Source organism: Dermacentor variabilis, chromosome 7 (genome assembly GCF_050947875.1).
Source record: "Dermacentor variabilis isolate Ectoservices chromosome 7, ASM5094787v1, whole genome shotgun sequence".
NCBI classification, from domain to species: Eukaryota; Metazoa; Arthropoda; class Arachnida; order Ixodida; family Ixodidae; genus Dermacentor; species Dermacentor variabilis.
Genome location: NC_134574.1, coordinates 35195541 through 35212388, shown reverse-complemented (window position 1 = coordinate 35212388; position 16848 = coordinate 35195541). Strand labels below are relative to the sequence as shown.

Genomic DNA, 16848 nt, shown 5'->3' with positions numbered 1-16848 from the left:
CAACCGCCTTAGACCCTCTCCTCTTTAGAAGAACCCCACCTATATATACTGTGGCAAGGGAATCATACGTCGCTTTCAAGAAGACAAGTCCACTTGTCGAAACGTTGGCTCCTGCTCTTACCTTGTTCTCGTTTTGCTCATCGTCTTGAATTTCCATCTCCCGCCTTCCCCGTGTTTTCCCTGGATTTATGGAGTATGGCACCTAAAGCGGTAGCCATACGGTCAGCGCGCTCTGCATCGCGGCGCGTGGGGCAGCACAAAAAAATAATGATATAATAATATTAAATAAATAAAGAAAAAGACCAGTCTGTATGCTACCATGAGCTCCTCATCAAAAGCTGTTGTACTATCATACTGCAGTATACCTTGGTTTTTGAACTGGTTTATGTTGGTGATCTGACTTCGAAGCTAGCTGTGCACTGTATTGACAAGTCAACGAACAGTAGCATAGTGTCCATAGTGCACTGTGGAGTGGAGGAGCGTTGAGCCCTTTCCTGACCTTTGCTCATGGGTTAAGCCTCGCACAAGCCTATCTCCACATGCCCAGTGTAGCGAATTTGCAACATACTGAATAATTCATGCTTCCACATTAATGTACAGAAATTGCAGGCTAGCTTTGGTCCTTGCGCGTTTCCATAGATGGCTCCTACATTTAAAATCTTTGATTCCCATTTGCAAGCAATAATCTGAATGAGAAGCGCGCGCACACAAAGACAACTGTGCTGTAGTTGAGCATGCGCAATTTTGCATTTTTATGATATAATATAATATTTGGGGTTTTACGTGCCAAAACCACTTTCTGACTATGAGGCACGCCGTAGTGGAGGACTCCGGAAATTTTGACCACCTGGGGTTCTTTAACGTGCACCTAAATCTAAGCACACTGGTGTTTTCGCATTTCGCCCCCATCGAAATGCGGCCGCCATGGCCGAGATTCGATCCCACGACCTCGTGCTCAGCAGCCCAACACCATAGCCACTGAGCAACCACGGCGGGTGATTTTGCATTTTTATGCAGTTTTCTACTGGTACACAATATCAGAATGGTAGTACAATAAAATTGGTTTTTGTTCTCTTGCAATTCAACATTTATTCTTACTACTATAAACCCTACGGAATGTGGATTAGCCATGAAATGGCTGGAGTGTCGCTATGTCGCACCTTTTTTCATACTTCCGCGATTAAGTGGGAATGGACCATGTGATGAGTAACCAAATGGAATAGGAACCTGATTCAACAGCAGTGGTGAAATGAGGTGAGCAGGCAGATTGTTGACACCTGTTTTTCTGACACTGGTGGCGCTCTGAATTCCCAATTTCACACCTTCTGCTGCAATGCAACAGTCAGGGTATGGTTGTGTATGACGATTGCATGCTTTAATTTTTAGCGTGAGTGCATGGCTCGGAGGCGGGCTGCAACGAATTATAAGCCGGTGAAACTCACCACGGCTGTATATTGGCTATGGTGTTGGGCTGCTAAGCACCAGGTCACGGGATAGAATCCCAACCACAGCATCCACATTTCGATGGGGGCAAAACGCGAAAACAACCATGTACTTAGATTTAGGTGCATGCCAAGGAAACCCAGGTGGTCCAAATCTCCAGAGTCCCGCACTACGACATGCCTCATAATCGGATCATGGTTTCCACATATAAAACCCCATAATTTAATTTCAAGGTGGTGAACTCATTTTATATAATGAATGTATCCTTTTGATGGACAAAGTCCACTGAGAACATGCCTTTGACAAGAAGGAGACAGTGGTGACAGAAGCCTCAGCAATGAAGAGGACAACGAATATGCACACATGCTTCAAGACACGTCTCCAATTATCACCTGTGACGCATTCTCTGCGTCTCTTCGTTGTGGTTGTGCCATTGCACTACATCATATCATTAAGAGGACCCAGGAGACGAAAACTGCAGTTGCTCGAAACGCTTGATTCTTAGCAACTGAAAACATGTAATGAACAAAATTATCTTGCACTGAGAAATGTGATAGGGTGCAGTGGCAAGAATCTACCTGAGAGTGAGAGGGTGAAAATTCCAGTTGAATATTTCAGGTTTTTCCGTTTGAGCAGCATGTTGCATATATACTTCTATTAATTTGACTCCAGTTAATTAAATATTTTGGTTAATTCGATCTCAGATGAAGGCTGCAGGTGAAACTGGAACTGCTGATTTGACAACTTTTTATTGCTTGCGCCAACTGAAGTCTATGTGTGTGGCGGAGATGACCGCATGAGGCAGTGCTGAGTGCCGTGATGCGCATTCCCTGCTTTTGTCTGTTGCACAGACTGGTCTTATAGTGAGCTGATGATAACCCACATAAACCACCTGCCATAAAGATGGGAAAACACTCCTGTTTTCTGAAAGACAACTGGAATGGAATACTTTCTAAGCAACAGAAGATTGCCAGCATTCAATCCAGCCATGACCTCCACAGCGGAGCACCACACTGGCACTTCGTCTTCCTCTTCGTCACTGGCAGCGACAGGTTCAGAGGTTCTGACCTAAGAAATTATGTCCTCATCTTTCAGCACCACACACCACTGCACCCTCGTCCACGTCGACATAGTCAGCAAAGGAGATTTGCAAAGCCCCCAAGATTCGCGATGGGCAAGAAGTCTCGGAGGTCAACGTAGAATGGAGAGAAGGCAGCCGCCGCTGCCATCTGGCCGACACCGCGCCGGTTATATTTTTCCAGATTTTTCCTTCTCTCGCCATTCTCTCCGTTCCGGAAGGGACACAGCCTTGTGTGTAGGCAGTATGCGCGTTTCTCTGGCCGTGCGTCAGGCGTCAAGCCGCTGGAGCTATGGCGCGTAGTTTGAATTATCCGTGGCGGAACCTTCTCGCGTTCGAATTAACTGGCTTTTTTATGCATGGACTTCTGTGGAGCTTGGCCGGACCAAATCGTACAGTTCAAATTATCCATAAATTCGAATTATTGAAGTTCGAATTAACGAGCTTTCACTGTACATTAAACCAGTGGCTTGTAATGTTTCGGACTCGGTAAAGTACCCCGGGCGATCACTATTTGATTGTTTATTTTCTGCCTGATCGTTCGGGGGTGGGCTCAGTTGCGACAGATTTGTTCTTGCTGGGGACAAGGCTTGGAACATAGATCTGCACTTTGTTATAGCTTGTAGCAACAATGCATTATATCTAGTAACTCGATTACTCTATGAACCGTCATGAAACTTTCAGCTTCGAACATTCGTATGCTGTCAGTGTAGTCATTGTCACTCATGCTTCGGTGCACTTATTGAAGTATGCACCCTTCACTTTTTCCCGATACGTTGGCCATAAAGTGAGCGAAAGTTTGTATGTGAGCTGGAGTGGATCTGTGTAGATAACGTGTGAGAAACTTACTATATGCCAAGAAGCAGCCATACTCCCTTTGTCACCGCATAACGAGCGGTACTCACATTTGCAGCCGCTCCGGGGGTTGAAGTCCTTTTCTTGGAGGTTAGCGCTACAACGCTGGTGGATGAGTGAATTTTTTAACTCCTCGAGGGCAGCCACACATTGCAAAGAGCTGGCAACACAGGCAGTCCTTATGTAGCAGCGGTCCATGAACTTGGACGCACAGATTAATTCCATTCCTTAAAGGGGCCCTGAACCACCCCTTGGGCTTCGTGAAATAACATAGTCCGCGGATGGCATACGCTGCTGTGAACAGCTCAGTCAAGCTTTGCTGTCGTACGCGATGCGTAGAGCTCGCAAGCAGATTGCAAAGTCACCTTCCTCTCAAACGCTCTCTTTTCAACAGGAAGCCCTCTCTTCACTCTCTCCTGGGCGCTTTATTTCGTCATTCCCTTAGATTGCTGACATCAAGCTGCGGTCGGCTACAAGCCGTAGATAGTGCAGCTCACCGAGGACGACCGCATTTGGCTTATGTTGAGCGGGTCGTAGGCACCAAAGGCGGAAGTTGTGGCATCTACATTAGCAGCCACAATAAAATTTGAACTGCGCGTCACGGTGACATTTAGAAGGCGGAGCATTGTGGGCACACCCCACAGCGCCGTAGCGTTCGCAGTGCAACTTATTGAAGAAGGGACGGGAGCACGATGGAGGCTGTGTCTGATTGCCAATAACTCTGCTTCTGCTGCATGCATTGAAGTACTTTTTGTGCCAAATCATTTCTGAAATAGCCTATTTTCACTTCATATGCATTTTTCCACTTCGATAAAAAGTGGTTCAGGGCCCCTTTAATATGCAAGTGGCAATTTTTGCAGCCAAGTGCTGCATACGTCGTCATTCCATTGTTCCATATTTTGCAGTATGAATGGAGCACAGTGCGTTAGCAAAGAAATAGCTGCACTTCCGACAGCTGATTGCACGGAAGCAGGGCAGAAGAGGTTATGGTTTCATATTCATGGACTTTCGCTGAAGAAACATGCAACATGCCGCCGAGAGCGCCATCTTGTTTCTCTTGAGCAAACTGCTTCACGAAAAGGGCAAATAGAAGAGATGGTTTTCATGTGCTCCAAGTCCAATGTCCATCTCTGCCTCAATAAACACAACAGCTCCTTCTTCAATGTTCATTAGCACTTGAGGCCAGTAAGACCAAAGTTTTCCAAGATAAAAAGCGTTTCCCAAGACCAGGCATTATTCAGGTATGTGCCTGCTTGAATAAATGTTCAGCATTAGTCAAAGATAGACCAAATGCACAGCGCCGCAAGTTTGTGACAATTTTGAGAAATGCAGCAGTGCAATAATGTTTCCCAGTGTAGTTTCTTAATATAAGGGCAAAAGCCAAATAAACCACCAAGTTCAAAATCTCTTCTCAATTGTAAAATAAATCGGGCATCGCTGGATTAAAGGTCAAGGACAATGAAATTTCAGTTTTGCGAAATTCGTTATAAACCAGTACTATATCCAATCACAGCAATCTTGGCAATGCTGCTGGGCGGGTAATTGCCTCATTTTTTTATTAGCAATGAGCCCTTTAAAGGGGCCCTGAACCACTTTTTATCGAAGTGGAGAGAGGCATTCGAAGTGAAAATGGGCCATTTCAGAAATACTTTACTGCAAAAAGCACGGCACTTCAGTGCGCTCAGAAGAAGCAGAGTAATTGGCAATCGGACATGGCCTCCATTGTGCTCCCGTTCCTTCTTCAAGAACTTGCACCGCGAACGCTACAGCACAATGGAGTGTAGCCACAATGCTCCGCCTTCTAAATGTCACCGTGACGCACAGTCCAACTTTCATTTTGGCTGCTAATGTAGATGCCACAACTTCCGCCTTTGGTGCCTACGACCCGCTCAGCATTAGCGAAACACGGTTGTCCTCACTGAGCCGTAGTGCGCTTATCCAGTTGGTTATTTCCGGTCATGGAATCGTTCTTTTGACTTTTGGTTCAAAAACACCTATTTTTGCTAGCTTTTCATGATGCGTCCCCTGATATCACCTATGCTGCTACATTGGCCCCCACAATGTACCTATATCACCATATGAGGCGAGCGAGCCCGAGCAAGTGTCAAAATGTCGCAATGTCCTGCTCTCACGTGAGCGCACGTGACGCCACGACACAATATCCTCCTGGCAAATGAAACAGAAACTGACTAGAAAATTATTGTATAAAATTATTTATTGTACTCTAAGGCTTGTGGCTATTTTTTCTAGGGTATAGAGGTCTAGGAACTTCATTCAAAACAAAAAAATGAATAGTTGAAAATGTCGCTTCAGTACCCCTTTAGCTAGACCCGACCAGATGCAGTCTAAATCCATGCCACCAGTGCAAGCTCACGCGGGAACACGGAGGCCGCGCTGAAACACATCTTTTGTTCTTGTACCTTTTCGGGCTTACCAAGCCTCTCCAAAAGAAAAAGTACCGCATTTACTCAAATTAACGCACACTTTTCTTTCAGTAAAACGGGTCTAAAAATTGCGTGCGCGTTACAATCGAGTACGACGCTAAATCTGCATTACCATATCGCCATTGTCATTTCAAAATGGCTGCCTCGTAAGCACTTCGAGCCTAGCTGCCGTAGCTTTCTCCATGTGCTGTAGTACATGTGCTTAGGCAATGCTTCCTTTGGCCTAGGTCAGTACACCGTCCACCTTTCCATTTTCTGCGTTTGCTCTATCAGCATGGAAGTGCCGACTGCAAGGACATGCCGAATTCATCACGATGCCGCAATTAAAAGGAAAGCAATCACGTGTGTGGAGACGGACAGAAATCAGGCCACATCACGGGCGCTCGGAGTTCCCGAAACTTGCGTGCAAGACTGGCACAAACAGGAGAGGCGTTCTACACCGGCAGCTGCTACAGACGGCGTGGCCACGCGGCCCCTATCTTGAAAGCAATCTGCGGCAGAGACAAGAGTCTATGCATCTAGGCACACTGCGCAGTGTTCCCGTCGCCTAGTTCGCATCGAAGCGAGAGGCCACAGAAAGGTCAATTCCCTACCTCCTGCTATCGCACTTCCTCACTCCAGCATTTAAAGAGTTTCCACGGTCACAGAGTGAGACATGGTCACATTTGCTTGTGCACATGTGACATCATGCTTGTTAATTTAGTTAGTAAGTGAATGTTTAAAAGTTTATACAGCCAATAAAACTACTATCCTAAGTTTTTGTATAGCTGTCTACTAATTTGCTGCCGTAATCGATGCTTCACCTTTAGGGCAAAACTGCGACTTTCTTTATTTATCGCGAATTTAGTGCATTGGGAGTAAATCTTTTGTTTTTTTCCAAATGAGAGAAAGTTGTATTTCTTTAATTAATTAATTTATGGGGTTTTACGTGCCAAAACCACTTTTTGATTATGAGGCACGCCGTAGTGGAGGACTCCGGAAATTTCGACCACCTGGGGTTCTTTAACGTGCACTTAAATCTAAGTACACGGGTGTTTTCGCACTTCGCCCCTATCGAAATGCGGCCGCCGTGGCCAGGATTCGATCCCGCAACCTCGTAATCAGCAGCCCAACACCATAGCCACTGAGCAACCACGGCGGGTAAAGTTTTATTTCTGTATGGAACAATGAGGTGCGCGGTCCTGTAAAGGACTTTTCTTTTTTTTTAGGTGACGGCAAATTGGTGCGCGTTACAATCGAGTAAATACGGTAACTTTAGTGGCATTGTAGTATTAGACTAATTTCCTCACAAAGCTCAAATAATTTTTCAATTAAGTGTTCCTTTAGGGTCTCGGTACTGGCAGTAACTAATGAATAAATAAGTACTGGAAGAATCTTGTTGATAAGATCTCCTTTCATACGATTTCCCTGCACCAATATTCACTATTGAGAAAAAAGAAAAATTACCCAATACAGTTACGTTTCTTTTTTGCACAATCTTTTGGTACCGACGATTAGCACATCATTAAACTGCGATCATGTGATACGTTTTCCGGTCGCTAGATCCCGTGTGAACAAGAAAAGGCGCAGAGCACATGCAATCTAGAGCAGTAGACGTGCACCACGACAGCTTCCTCGCAGCAGTTTGCTTGCCTGTGTCGTGTTAAAATGCTGGCATGCACTCTTCCCATACCAGCACATCTTCTCCAGCGTTGTCATACGTCGCATTCACAGCTGTTGCCCCAAAACCTATTGCAATAAGCATCTTCACCGATCTGTTTCGCAATGCACGCGGTGTAGTGCCGTTGGGAGAGTACTGGATGCATTTTAACAGGCAATAGACCAAACACATCCTATTCCGCCACTGGCCACCTGCTTGATTTAGTTTCGGTTTTGCAATGCCATTTTAAGACGCTCGGGAAACGACCAGACACAGCTAGGGCCACTTGGGCTCCACCAGCTCGGGGCACGTCGGCGTCTCGGGCTACAACGATTGGTGCAACACTTTGCATTATAGACGTCCATTATTGGTTAGTAAGCAAAACTTTTTAGTCACTTGAGATCGTAAGTTCTGCCAGTTAGTACGTTTCTCCTCACATTTTTTTTTCCAAAGGTATAAACGAGGTTCTGCTGTAAATAAACCAACAAGGCACGAATGCATTCTGAACGTTCTAAGCGTGAGCGTGTTTTTTTTACAAGGCATGCCCTGCGGCCACCCACCTGCCCTGGAATGGTCCCGCATTACGCAACGTGATGTCAAGCTCCTGGGGCGCCACCTGGGCGAGGGCAGCGGGATCGGCAAAGCCCGCATCGAATACAACGCGTGCCAGTGGGCCATCGAGGCTGGGCAGGGCCAGCAACGGGCACAGCTCGGGCTGGACGCCAAAGTGCAGCCGTGCCTGGAACTCGGACACCAGCAGTTGCAGGTGGCGCCATCCCAGTCGCTGGCACAGCACGCACACCATGCCTGGGAGAAGGACCAATATACCACCGGGCTTCACTAAATGCTTCACGGTAAAGTGGGGTTGAACGTCCTGAAACTGCACTGCACCCAAAACAGCAAATATCCTCCATGTTTTCCTTCACTTTGTTTGTTGGTTGCATGCCACTGTTACTAAAGAAAAATTTAATTACTCAGTTCCTCTTATCGTTCTCAAATTTATGAGAGCAACATATAACTAATTTCACCACCTCCTAATAGAGAATTTTAGCGCATCCTGTATTCCCGAAAGCGCGGGTGGTTTGCCGGTTTAGCGGGGGCGTAAACGTGAGCGGCAAGATTGGTAGCGCAAAGGTCAACCACACAAACACAAAGCTAATTACTATATTCTGCTTAGCTGCTGGTGTAAATTTTCGACAGCGGCGTAATCGTGTTCACAATTACACCACTGCCAAAAATTTGCACCAGCAGCGAAGCAGGATATAGTGGGTTACTGCAGTTTTAGCTCTGCATTTCTCTGGTTGAACTATACGCCTCCAGGCAGCTGCACCGCTCTGGCCACTCGCGTTCACGCCCCCGCAAATCCAGCAATCCGCCCAAACTGCCCTAAGTGGACAGGCTAAAAGTCTCTAATGTGACTAATTAAAAATTCACCGAGTACAAGGTGGCCTTAGATGCAAAAATATATTCTGGGGTTCTACATGCCAAAACCACAATTCGATTACGCCGTAGCAGGGGACTCCGAATTAATTTTCATCATCTGGGGGTTCTAAATTTAGTGTGCACCCAATGCATGATAGACAGGTGTTTTTGCCCTTCGCCCTGGTCAGTATGCAGCCGCTGCAGCTGGGACTGCACCCTCGCACACGGCTGCACAGCACCAAAGCTACTGCACCGCCATGATGGGTCACTTTAGACGTGAGGCAGGATATGTCATCGAAACCCTTGGTGCTGGTTACACGGTATCACAAATTGATTGAGCCCACCAATCATTCCTAGTGCCGTTAATTGAAAACAACACGATAACTGTATCACTGTAAACAAGCCACAATCAGCCAAATCGGTTAGGCTTGGGCAAGTACAGTCGATTTCTGTTAATTCCACCCCCACGGGAGTGATGAAATTTATCTAATTATCCAGTAGGAAGAAAGAAATGCCACAACACGTTGCTCATGCATTTGGTAGTATTTGCCTGATTTCAACATGCGCCCAAATCAAACGTGCACATGCTTTACACATGTCCGATGTATAAAGCCAGAAACGCCATTAAAGTTTTGTGCCCATAGGAATGCATGGGCACCGGCAGGTACCTTCAGTCAGAATCGAATTAACCGAAAAATTAAATTAACCAAATTCAAATAAAGGGAAGTCTACTGTATTCAATATTTCTAAATATTTCATTGAATGTCACACAATTTAGTATTCGCTTCGAATCAAAGTGCAGTATTCATTATTTTCTAATTATTCGGAGCAAAGGAATAAAGATATTAAACATACAATGGACAGTTTTGGTGCCAATGAGCAAGTCACATTGCCACTGACATGGCTCATAGCCAAAACAAGTGAGAGGTGGAGGTGTTATGCCGTCAACCGATTTTTCAAATGATGGAATTTTCAGGTTGTGCATGGTATCTTGCCTGATGTAACTCAAATTGTTGTACACTGTCCGTGCGCCCAATGCGGACAAATGGCCCCATTCAAGTTGACCTCTGCATTTTCGTTGTCATTGGCTATGTGGTTTCTCGACAACCAAACTGCAACTTTGGCTGCCAGCGCCCAGCGAAGCAGCACTGATATGGTCTAACAGCCAAGGCAGCGTTGGCGTGACAAAAATTGGCGACTCGCTTGCGTGGAGTGTGAACTGCCACAAGAAGTTTGTTGCTCATCAGGTGCCTCATCAGTGATCTTGCCCAAGATTATGCACACAGGTTAGAGAGGGCCACAGAAGGGGCGTGCGGGTCTGCAAGCAATCAGCCACAAACCACAGCCAGCGTGTCTATTAGGTTGGTCTGTGCACTTAGTTCACAGAATGCCACTTAAACTATCAGTGTCATACAGTTGGTGCAGTCAAGGTCGCATGCAATGTCTGCACATTCCGAAATTGCGGTGCACATCAAGAGCTGTGAAAGGCAAATGCAAAATGCCCCCATCGCCTCGGCCACCACAAAATTCAAGTATATATAATGAACCACAACGCTGAGCAAAAAGTCCGTAAATAAATTTCCTATACTGCTAGCCATACTGCTGACATTGTAAAAAAATGTTGAACTGGCATTTTTCCCATGAAATATCTGGATAACAGCATTGAAGGAAATCTTTCCGTCTTTTTGGGTAAAGGCACCCCCCTTGCCCTTCTTTTAATGCATTAGCATTACAAGTGTCAAAGTGGAAGAAAGGGTACGGGTGTGAAGTGTGGGAAGCCGGTCACATGGTACAGGTGTAGAGGGGATGGGAGAGCCTAGAAGTGTATGTATATACAGTTAAACCTTGATATAACAAAGTCGGTAAACTTGGCAGTTTGCTTCATTATATTGAAATATTGTTATATAAAAATTCAACCTTTTATGCAAATAAGTAATGTTGCTGACGTATTTTTCTTACACGGAGGGGGCCACAAAATTTTTCTAGCTAGCGGGCAAATGGAAAAAGCAAGCTTGAATGGGAAAAAAATTTATTGCATTGAATTTGATAGTCGGCAACAAAAGAAAGGGTTTCATGCCGTTTTGGCAATACCTTCACGTGAACAGTACAAAGCGAAACACGCTTTCGCATCCATTCCGCTCCTGCGGCCAATAGTGTCACTTTACGTGGGACGACGCTATCATGAAAACCCCTGGCAGTGGGGAGCGAATGCTTTGTCTGCATCCCACTTCGACATGCCTCCGAAACTAGAGATTATGTAACATGAAGTACTAGACGCACCACCTTGACAGGCCCACTTTTTGCATACATGGCAGATTACCTCTAAAACAGGGAGCCTAGGCTGCGTATGCGCTCAGCGGTGCTGATAGCCATGCAAAGCCATGGTCGCGCTGAAAAAAGGTGATGTGCAGCAACCTGCTCTCTCCTCCTCGCACGTGCTTGATCGCACGACTGCGAGCGAGCGCCCCTTCCCCACATTCCCCTTGCCCGCACGGGAAGATATCGCTCATCCGATATCATTCATCATCGGAAGATATTGCAACCATCCTTCTGGGCTCACCCTCACAAGCTTTCACTCACACCCAAAGCATATAGCACGTGGGGCGCGATAGGATCTTATCACACTTGGATTTTATATGGAACATGATACTGCTTCGCTTCATCGGTCACTCTTGGTGGAGTAGTGCATGATTTGAGAGGTACGTTTGCAAGCAGCCACTTGTAATTCAACCATTTGACCATCTGCATCTGTGGATGTTTCTATTTACTTTCTTGGTATTCCTTCAGCGGTGGCAGTGAAATTTCCTAATGTGGGAGTTGTGTATAAATGCACTTCATTATGTTGAGGTTCTAAATACACGGTGCTCTATGGACAAGAAGTTATAAAAAGTTAAGTAATTTGTTATATCGAGAATTTTGTTATATTGAGGTTTAACTGTATGTGTGTGCGTGTGTGAACACATATTGTACAAGGTGTCCCAGCTAACTTTAGCCAGAGTTTAAAAGAAGGCCCTGTAGCTGGACAGAACCAAGGTAATGTTTGCCATTGCTTGGAGATACGCAATTATTCTTTTCATTCTGCCTAATTACATTAGTCTTAATTAATCAACATTTTAAATATTATAGTAAGATGAAAAGTGTCAATCAGAAAATTGTAGAGCAACATGAAAAACTCCCGATACAGCTTTCTGTTGCTCAATACGTGCTACATAAAGTGTTTTCAGAGCGTGAAAGGAGCCTGCAAATACACACAAAGAGCCTCACACAACCATTTGCACGGCAATTTTGCATGCATGTCGCATGCACACAATTAGATTATAGAAGCTTCGGTGACAAAAGACAACGAATAGAACCATGGATAACATTCCAGTAAGTTCCAATCATGCAGGCACGTCTTTCGCTGACTTTAAGTTGTTAGTGGGTGAAATGCAGTCCCCGAGCAAAGGATAAATAAGCACACTTGTCAATAGTGTGAAAAGCGCACCGGCAAAGGTGGCGGCTCCTTGCTGTAGCGACTGGAGCAGGCCACGCGGGCAAGCGAACATGCGTGCCACCTCCGCCAGGGGGCGTTCAGAGGCCAGTCGCTCCAGGGCAAGTGCCAGGTAGAAGCGGCGGCACCCGTCCAGGAGGCCACCAGGGGGCGGCACTCGGCCGGCGGCAGCCCGTGCTATGCACGCTTCGTCGACACCCACCAGGCCCGCGACTCGGCGTTGTGCGGCCGACAGCCGCTCCCACAGTTCCTGGTAGCGGCCCCAGTCCAGCGAGCCTAGCTGCAAGGAGCTTGCTTGAACCTAGGCGACAATTCTAAGTTGTCCTAGAGTTACAACGCTTTGCACAACCCGGCAGCCAAGCCATAAGAAAATGCAGCCAAACCTCTATATATCAAATACATCAAATTATTGCGTACATCAAACACTTTCTATATCACCTGGAAAATAGCATGCATTTTTGATTGTTTATTATAAATGGAGTTGAACGTAAAATGGACATATCGAACTCCACCATCCCAGACCATGTGCATTCTGTCGACAGGCGGTGAGCTTTCCCGCAACACCCTCGAAAATAGCGGTGGAGCGATGGCCGTTCCCGACTGCTGCGCACTATAGCTGCACACATCGATCACGCCGAGGGCACCATTTGAACACAGCAGTGCACACACAAGGCGGTTTGGCTATTTCGACAACATCAATGACGCACTGCATTTGCCACACAGAGTCCTCCTCGGTGCCGCACTCTGCGCCAAGAAGTGACAGTTTACATTAGAGTCTAGACTAGTTTGCGTCCACAAGGACGCGCGACAATGCGCGCTCACTGGGCTCTCTCATAGACGCCTTGGCAGACACCACTTAATATTTTGTTACTGACAGCGTTTCAAAATGCCTCAATTGAGGGACGTGGAGATTGCAGTGGAAGTAGCAGCCAAATGAAAACACTGCTGAGGTTGATCTCGCAGGCGATGATGTTGCCCCGCTCCAGGCTTCAACTGAGCCTGTAGCGGCTTTGGCCCTTCTACGCCGCTACTGTGGTGCAATAGTGGGCACTGGCCTATCCCTCATGGATTGTTTAGACTATGTTGAGGGCTGCGTGTTTAAGCACGCGGCTGTCAGGAAGAAGCAGGCAACACTGCTGCAGCACTTTCAACCAAATGAATAAATACCTTGTGTGAAGCTTCAAGTGAGTATTTACGCCGCCACGATTGGGGCGTGATCGGGGATCGTTGTTCGGAGCGCACGATTGGCCTAGACCGCCCTAACTTCACGCAGCGGACGCAGTCGGCGCGGCCTAGGCCAATCGGCCTCTTTCATGGCACGACGGTGCATGCGCCCTGCCCTAGCGGATTAGTCGGGAAACGTTTTGGAAGGGTGGCGTGTGTGGCCGCGCACTGAAAAGTCCCTAAAAAAAAAAAAACCGCTCGGACACGCGCTGCTGCAGACACTCATGCCGTGTACCGCGTTGAAACTCTACTGGAAGCTCGACATTGGTGCAGTGCCGAAAACGTGCGTAGCACAAGACCGCAACTCCACTTTAAAAGGGAAAGCGGCCAAGGCATCATCCGAGTTGTTCGGACTGCACCGTGAGCCAGGTAGTTGCCGCCTTTCATGAATGGCTCGCTAATTTAATGAAAAACCCGCGCGTTACACTTGGGCGACACTTAAGTACATCACGTTGCTGATGAAGTCTTTTTACAGCGTCGGTCCTCACTTGCTGGTAGTGGCAGCGCGTTCCTGACTGCACGTACTCGTAAGGCCCGGCATCACTGGGTCGATACGAGACTGCCAAGACGCTCACTCCTATGACTGACCGACTATTGTGCGTCACTGAAACCTTTTTATCATACCAGGTCGACAACGACGCAACCGACATGTGCGAGTTGTACTGCGTCAGGCTTTCTTGTCGACGGCACCGGCAAAACCAGCGTGCCGACGATCGTTCGACCTAATCCCGCGCGATCGGCCGTCGAACCGACAACACAGTAGCGACAGCATCTTCGCTTGTATATATAATCAATCGTGCTCAAAATAAGTCAAGCAAGCCTACCAAGTTGAAATGCGCAAGCTTTAACCCTCTCAAGCCGTGCCCACAAAGTTTGAGCCAATGTCGATCCTGTTCAGCGAAGATTAACCTGGCGCCGTCGAGTTCGTGCACTTGCTACCGGTGTACCTGAACTGAAATGTAAGCAGTTAGATCGAACGAAACTGCTTTTATAGTTCAGTTCTGGCCTTAGCGATTTGAAATCAGCTACACTTCACTTCACACGGCGCGTACACAATAAGCGGTAAGCGGCGACACAGCTCTGTGCCAACGTCTGTACGTCACCGTACTTGTAGGCTGTCGGCCGCATTCACTACATATATGGGTGGGCCTGTATGTGTTGCTTTGCCGACACATTTCTTAATTTCAGAGATGCACTGTTTGCCTCTGCGTCAAGCAGCAAGAGAGAGAGAGAGAGAAAAAACGTTTATTCGGACCATCGAGGTGGTTGCTCTTGAGGTCGAGTGGGTGGCGTCCTCATTCCAGGACTCCACTGGCCATGGCTGCTCGACGTACTTTCTGGACGAGAGCTTCTTGTCCCGCCAGGGTATCGCCGGTCAGCTGTACCTCCCGCCGCTCAAATGACGTGCTAGGAGTCTTTAAGTGTTGAGGTTTGCCCTCGCACCCCCACGAGATGTGAAAGAGTGTAGGGCGTGTGTCGCCGCACCAGGGGCAGATGCCGCGATATGTATGTGGGAACATTTTACTGTATCTGTGTAGGTTTGGAAATGTGTTGGTCTGTATAAGTCGGAGAGCTACGGCATCTTCAGTGCTGAGCTTTTTGTGAGGCGGAGGATAAATCCTGCCGTTGAGTCGCTGGATCTCGAGTCGGTCGCAGTAATTAGATGGCAGGGGCATGAAGGTAAAGGGTGGGGATTGATGAGACGATTGGTCTTGCCCCGCTCGGTTGATTAGCGCTCGAGCTAGGGCGTTCGCCCTTTAGTTCCCCTCCAGACACGCGTGACCCTGCGTCCACGTGATTTGATGGTATTCTTGCAGCCTCGGGCCTAGAATCTGAGCCGCCAGCAGCGGTGTTCGTCCATTCGTAAAGTAACAAGAGACGGTGTATTCGGCATACAGCAGCATAAACAACCGCCTCACTCATTTATGCCAGCGTCGTGTGAGCGATAGCATCCGCGCGTTTTCGTGAGAGAACAACATGGCCTACAAATGAGCACTTATACGAGCATGGCACCTTAAAACTGTAAGTATGATGGAGTTAAATAAAAGCGAGAATGAGTTAATTAACAGCCTGTAATATATGTATCTGGATCACAGTTGCCATTGTTTAAGTGGTTCGGCCGCTCATATTTACTCGTCTCAGCGTGTAACAACATGGCACATATGCGCAGATATGCATGTTTTGATACATTTTGACACTATTTCATACCAGCGATGGACCTTTTCCGCAATATTTGACGATAACAATGGCCTGCGGCAGTATATGTCGATGTAAACAAGTGCATCGCTTTAATAAATCCGACGCAGAAGGCTGCACTAGAAGACTTTTTGAATATGCAAAACGTCTAAATAATGTGTAAAAAGAATACAAAAAGTGATATCCAAGTGCCGAAATCAGTGACGAGTTCCAAGGCAGCCATGCCGCCGAACGGAACTCAGCGTGCCTTTATCGGCCGCACTGTTTGCAGAACAGAGCACTCAGGCCTGGTCACCCAGTAGTCATTGAGTGGTACACGGCTTTAGGAATGACATGCTGTCCCAAAGAAGCCATTAATAATGATTCGCGATCCACGAAGCGCACAACCGACGCGCACTCAACGTGGGCGCAGCTACACTAATCCACCGGCGAAAGCCCCGGGACCCTTCCAGAACGTTTTCAGCGGCATGCAGCAGAGGGCAGCACAGGAAAATGAAAGAGGCAGATTGCGCACGGTGCAACTGAATGCGTGCTCCAAGCAACGATCCCCGATCGCGCCCTTGGTTCATTGATTGATTTGCAGAAATTTCTTATGCCTCTTTTATGTGATCTTATGTATCGATATCTGGCTATATCAAACTATTTCGCAATCACCGCGGTGTTCGATACATCGAGGTTCAACTGTATACTGTGTTGCAACTGCTCCCCATCATATTTACACTAGCTTCGTGCATGTCTTTCTTGCTGAATTACCAGCCTCAAGAGGCACCTTGAGTTGTATTCCAAATCATACTCCAAAAGAAAACTCGTAGACTTAAAGAAGAATAAAACTTAAAAGACATGGATGAGAAGGACAGAGGGTTTGGTTCCATTCTTGTAGTACATGTCTTTCTCACACCCTTTTAAGTCATGTACCAGCTAAACAGTGGATGCTACTCTGAACATTGCGTGAGATACTAATAGATGGTGTCCAAATCGCACAAACCAGCAATGGCACCCTCAGAGTAATGGAAACCAATCTCAAACACCATGCTTTTGTGCACGAAAGGCACTGGAA

At 46.9% G+C, this 16848-nt stretch overlaps 1 protein-coding gene across 1 annotated transcript in view; it reads right to left on the bottom strand.

Moving 5' to 3' along the window:
* PolQ (DNA polymerase theta) overlaps positions 1–16848 on the bottom strand; it is a 206752-nt gene that overhangs the window by 89953 nt on the left and 99951 nt on the right. Inside the window, exons 14-15 of the mRNA XM_075700430.1 lie at positions 12366–12651; positions 8020–8266 (exon numbers count right to left, since the gene is read on the bottom strand). Coding sequence (XP_075556545.1) covers positions 8020–8266; positions 12366–12651 — 533 coding nt within the window. The remainder of the gene's footprint in view (positions 1–8019; positions 8267–12365; positions 12652–16848) is intronic.